At 36.5% G+C, this 6,000-nt stretch overlaps 1 protein-coding gene across 1 annotated transcript in view; it reads left to right on the forward strand.

Moving 5' to 3' along the window:
- Positions 1–2,294, forward strand: part of Taf1b (TATA-box binding protein associated factor, RNA polymerase I subunit B) — a 73,909-nt gene extending 71,615 nt beyond the window's left edge. The window contains exon 15 of the mRNA XM_027937811.2: positions 1,837–2,294. Within this exon, the coding sequence (XP_027793612.2) occupies positions 1,837–2,041 (205 nt within the window). The 3' untranslated portion in view covers positions 2,042–2,294. The remainder of the gene's footprint in view (positions 1–1,836) is intronic.
- Positions 2,295–6,000: the final 3,706 nt, after the last annotated feature.

Consider the following 6,000-nt stretch of genomic DNA (forward strand, 5'->3'; position numbering starts at 1 on the left):
AAAATCTCAATATAACTGAAAGTAAAAGGGAAGCAAAACAGGGCTTGGGATGCATCTCAGTGGTGGAGTGCTGGCCTAGGGTGTGCACGGCCCTGGATTTAGTCTCCAGTACCCTCCCCGCAAAAAGGAGGAAAGCAAGAAATCACTGCATTTGGAGGAATTACTATACATGGCTTATGTTTGATCTTTATTAAACCAAGCAGTGAACAGATGATACAACTTTTAAATTCCCTACTAGTTGACTTTATTCTGTATTATTAAAGTTACCTTAAGATTTTAAGTGGAAATGAAAAATGTTTAAAGTGAACATTTTTGAGCCCTTAGTATGTGCCAGGCACTAGGTTAAGTGCTAATATGTATTCTTACTTAATCTTTTTATCAACTCTGAGAGGTGCAAATGCTGTTGTGTTTTTTTGTTTTGTTTTAGGTTTTTTTTTCCTAATTTACAAATGAGAGAACTAAGAGCAGCTATCTAGAGCCACAGATGATGGTGGCATAGCTTTATGATGCATATGTGGTTCAGCAACATAGGCCCCATACATTATGTAAATCATAATATCTCAAATATTATTTGTTCACTTGCTTTTTAAACTGTATTAGGGCCAGTTCAAGCATATTCAAAAGTAGAGAGACAAGTATAATGAACCCCCTATGCTCAGCTCAGCACTTGTGGGCATGGCTAGTCTGCTTCACCCAAACACAACTCACTCCTTCATCCTTCTACCCCCATGGTATTTGGAAGCAGATCGTAAACATTATAACAGTTGTAAAAATAAAACCCTGATACTATTAATCAGACAAGTAATTTTTAATATATTATCAAACATGCAGTCAGTGTTTAGATTTTTAGTTATCAGTTTTGTAATGAGTTTCACTCAGAATCTAAGTAAGGCCCATCTATTGCAAGTGGTTGACATATCCCTTCAGTGTTTTAGTTCCTATAGTTCCTCTCTTATCGCACTCCCCATCCCAACCCCTTACAATTTACTTATTGAGTAATGCAGGTCATGTGTCCTGTACAACGTCCCATAATCTGGACTTTGCTGATTATAGGTCGTAGGATACCATTTTACATGTTCTTCTGTGCCCTGAATTGCTAATACTTTGGTGAATTGGAGATTGGTAGCATTAATTAGAGATTTGGTGATAGTAAGAGATTTGATCAGATTTATTTCTACTGTTTTAAAGTATATGAAAGTATATGGTAAATTCTTCTGTCAACATTCCATACAGTATGGCACTCAACATTATAGGTCTGGGATCTTATTTTGGATGGAAGTTGGGAATTATTTGTTTTCTTTTGTTAGCTTTTAAAAAACGTGCAATCCCAGCTACTTAGGAGGCTGAAGTAGAAGGATCACAAGTTTGAGACCTGCTTGGGCAACTTAGTAAGAACCTGTCTCAAAATTAAAAAAAAAAAAAAAAAGTGGGGGTTGTTGCTGAGGATGTAGCTCATTAGTAAAGCACTTGCCTAGCTTGAGTGAGGCTTTGGATTCTCTCCCCGACTGTTTTTGCTTTCTTTGACCATGTTAAGAAGAGGGACAGGGGCCAATGTGGAGTGGAAATAACTTACACACTCATGGTGGGGACTTACAAGGCCTGGTTCTTCATACACTTGTGTCCCTTGCATAGTGATTGCAGACAATGTGAAAGTGCTTTTTTAATATAATTAAAAAGTTTTGCCAGATTGATCTAAGTTTTCTTCTAACCCATAGTACTATTTTAAGGATAACTATATATACTTGCTAAGTTATTTGGGGGATGTGCAAAGGATGGGTGCATACATTTATGAATTACCATTTAAAGACAACTTAATCCTTTTTCTTCCCCTTCTAGCTACTGTAAACATGTGACAACCTATGAAGAATCAAATTTTTCTCTGAGTTATCAGTTTATACTCAATCTCTTCTCCTTCTTGCTGAGAGTAAAGACATCTCTTCTCCATGAAGAAGTGAGCTTAATTGAAAAGAAACTTTTTAAAAAAAAATATAGTGAAACAAAACAGAAATTTTCAAGATCCAGGAAAGTAAGAAGACATTGAAAAAATGAAATAGAAACTTTCTTGGAAAAATACTTCTAACAGTGAAGTAATGTCAAATTGTAACATAACATATAACATTCTAGGGTATTATGAAAAATATTACTGAGCATGCGTGTGTGCACACATACGCACATCAATTGTGTATAAAAATATGTATTGTAAAACAGGCGAAGGGCTGGGGAGAGCACTTGCCCAACATGCACAAGACCCTGGTTCTTTGAGAAATTTAAAACAATAAATTATATAAATGGTATCTAGAAATTGTATTCATTATTCTTTAAAACTAAATGTACTTTTAAAACTAGATTACTTCCTTACCCTTTATTACCACAACATAAATCCCAGATGGATCAGAGATATAAACATTACAATCTTTCACATATACATATGTAAAAGTTTTATAAGGAAACGAGTATGAATACTTCAGTGATCTTGGAATTGTGAAAGACGTCATAAGTATGCCACAGACCCAGAATCAAAAGAAAGGAAAAGACTGATAACATGACTACACAGACAGATGACAAACTGGGAAAATATATTTGCAGCGTGTTATGGACAAAGAAATAATTTCTTTAGTATATCAAAAGTTCTCACAAAGAAATAGGAAAAAGACAAATATTGAGAGATATGTATGAAAAGATAGTTTTCTGAAAAAAAAAAGAAATAGGCATATCCAAAAATCAGGGAGTCAGTCTCACTCAAATTCAAAGAAATATAAACCAAAATAAAGGATAGGACCCACATATTAGATTGGTTAAAATTGTTAAAGGCTTATATCTGATAAGGACTTTGGAAAATCAATCATTCTTGCTCAAAGAATGCACAAATCTTACCTACAAATTTCTATATTCCAGTGACTAATTCTAGACACTGGGGATACAGCACTGAACAAAATCACTGCCTTGAGGATCATATGTTCTAATTAGGAGGGAGAAGATAGGAAACAACTACATATGAATGAAATACAAGGAAGAAAAAGCAAAATAAAAAAGCAAGGGATAAGTGATAAGGTGGGCCATTTTATAAAGGGTCATTGAGGGGGAATTTTCTGGGGAGGTGACATTTGAGCAAAGGCCAACTTGTAAGAAGTACAGTAAAGGGAGCAAGCTATGTAGCTATTCAGGGGAAATCATTCCAGCAGAGGGAAAAAGGGAGAGGCTCTGAGGTCAGAGCATACTTGATGGATTCACCTACTTGTTCAGAGTGGCACAAGTATGACAGCTGAAGGGGAGAGAAGTGGCAGAAGGGATGGAAGAGGTTGCCATGTGATTTCAAGGTGATGGTAAGGATTTTGGCTTTTATGCCAGGTGGCATCATGGGATGCCATTTTATAAGCAAAAGGTTGAAAAAGCACATGCCTGTAAATTCCAGTAACTTGGGAGACTGAGGCAGGAGTGAGTTCAAGGCCAGCCTGGGCAACTTAGCAAGACCCTGTGACCCTGTCTCAAAAACTAAAAGGACTGGGGATATGGCTCAGTGGTAAAACACCGAGTTTAATCCCCAGTACAAAGGGGAGAAAAATGTTGAGAAGTTCCCCATCTGATCAGGAGTTGATGTCCTTTATTTCCAAACACTTTTTCTGCTTGAGTCAGTTAATACGGTAAATTATGTTGATTGAGTTTCAAATGTTAAACCAACCTTGCATTCCCAGGATAAACCTCACTTGGTCCTCCTCCATTTTGTACATTGTTAAATTTTATTTTCTAACATTTTGTTACATATTTCTGCATCTGTGTTCATAAGTCATATTCTGTAGCTTTATTTTCTTGTGATTATCTATTTTTTGTATCAAGACAACGCTGGAATCCCAGAATGAGTTGTCAACACTTCCTTCTGTTTTTATTTTTTTAGAAGCACTTTTGTGGATTTCTTTTTTATTCCTCAGCTGTTTAATACTAAAGTCTGGGCTGGGGATGTGGCTCAAGCGGTAGCACACTCGTCTGGCATGCGTGCGGCCCGGGTTCGATCCTCAGCACCACATACAAACAAAGATGTTGTGTCTGCCGAAAACTAAAAAATAAATATTAAAAAATTTAAAAAAAAAATACTAAAGTCCATCTGGAGCTGAATTGGGAAGGCTTTGTTTTGGGGAAAGTTTTTAACTGTAAATCCACTGTCTTTAATAGAGAGCTGGGTTATTTCTTCTTGAGAAAGTTTCTCTCTTCTAAGACTTATGAAAATGAAGTCAGACCACAGGCTGGGGAAAAATATTTGCAAAACATATCAAACAAAGGACATATTTATATAAAGAAATATCACAACTCAGTAAGAAAGCAAACAACCCAATTAAAAATGGACAAAAGGCTGGGCGTAGTGGCATACAACTGTAATCCCAGGGGCTTGGAAGGCTGAGGCAGGAGGATTGTGAGTTCAAAGCTAGCCTTAGGAACTTAGCAAGACCCTAAGCAAATTAACAATACTCTTTCTCAAAAAGTCAAAAGGGCTGGGGATGCTGCTCAGTGGTTAACCATCCCTGGCTTCAATCCCCAGTACCCCCCCCCCCCAAAAAAAATAGGCAAAAGATTTGAACAAAGAAAATACACAAATAAGCCCATGAAAGGTGCTAAGTTTTACTCATTATTGGGAAAATGCTAATGAAAACCAGAATGAGTTACCACTGCACACTGACTAAATGAATTTTTCTAAGACTGAATAGAGTTAAGTTGGCAAGAACTTGGAGCAACTTATGCTCCCACAGGCTGGTAGCCATGTAAAGTAGCACAACCACTTTAGAAGCAGTTTGGTAGGCTGGGGAAGTGGCTCAGTGGTAAGCACTTGCCTAGCATGTACAAGGCCCTGAGTTTGATCCCCAGCACCACCAAAAAAAAAAAGAGAACAAGCTTGGTGGTTTCTTTTTTTTTCTTTTTTATTTAAAAGAGAGAGAGAGAATTTATATATATATATATATATATATATATATATATATATTTTTTTTTTTTTTTTTTTTTTTTTTTTTTTAATTTTTTTTAATTTTTTTTTTTTTAAGTTTTTTGGCGGACACAACATCTTTGTTTGTATGTGGTGCTGAGGATTGAACCCGGGCCGCACGTATGCCAGGCGAGCACGCTACTGCTTGAGCCACATCCCCAGCCCCAAAAGAAAGGAATCTTTTTTTTTTTTTTTTTTTTTTGTGGTGCTGGGGGTTAGAACCTAGGGCCTTATGCATGTGAAGCAAGCACTCTACCAACTGAGCTATATCCCCAGCCCTTGGTGGTTTCTTAAAAGTGAAAATTATACCTGCCATATGATGCAGCATTCTATGACTAAATATCTATTCAAATAGAAAAAAACATGCTCTCACACAGACTTGTACACAGATATTCATAGCTTTATTTGTAATAATCAAAAAAATACATAATTAACTGAAATGATCATCAGTAAAATACTACTTAGCTATAAAAAGAAACAAACTTGATATGTGGCAATATTCATGCTTAGGAGTAGGATTTGGGGGAGAATCAATTTCAGCTATCTCTTATAGCTGAAAATGTTCTTTTCTAAAGATGTGAACTGAAAAATCTTTTTTGAATATGATGAATGTTATGGAATCAATATCGTTACTTGAGGTGCTATGGCTCCTTTAAGTTTAAAAACAAATTGAAGTTGCAAACAAGGTCTGTATGCTTAAAAATATCAAAACGGTGAAGCTGTGAAAAGTTTTGGGCCACCCATAAATATGAAATAAGATGAACAAGGCCAGAGAGGGAAGTGTAAAATAAGGCTCTGCGGGGATTTCAAGTCTTACAAATTAACATTTGAGCCTTAATTTGCTCTAAGGGGGTCAGTGTTTTCACATTTAAAAACAGTATTCAGCCATGGGAAAAGTGTCTTTGTCTACTACAGAAAAGGGAAGAGGGAATTATGACAGTGCCAGCATATGTAAGGTGGTATTAGGCAAAAGGCAGCCTTCTCTGCAGCTCTGTGGCCGTGCTGCCATCCTTCTGTAACAGAGGAGGAAC

Source organism: Marmota flaviventris, chromosome 14 (assembly GCF_047511675.1).
Source record: "Marmota flaviventris isolate mMarFla1 chromosome 14, mMarFla1.hap1, whole genome shotgun sequence".
NCBI classification, from domain to species: Eukaryota; Metazoa; Chordata; class Mammalia; order Rodentia; family Sciuridae; genus Marmota; species Marmota flaviventris.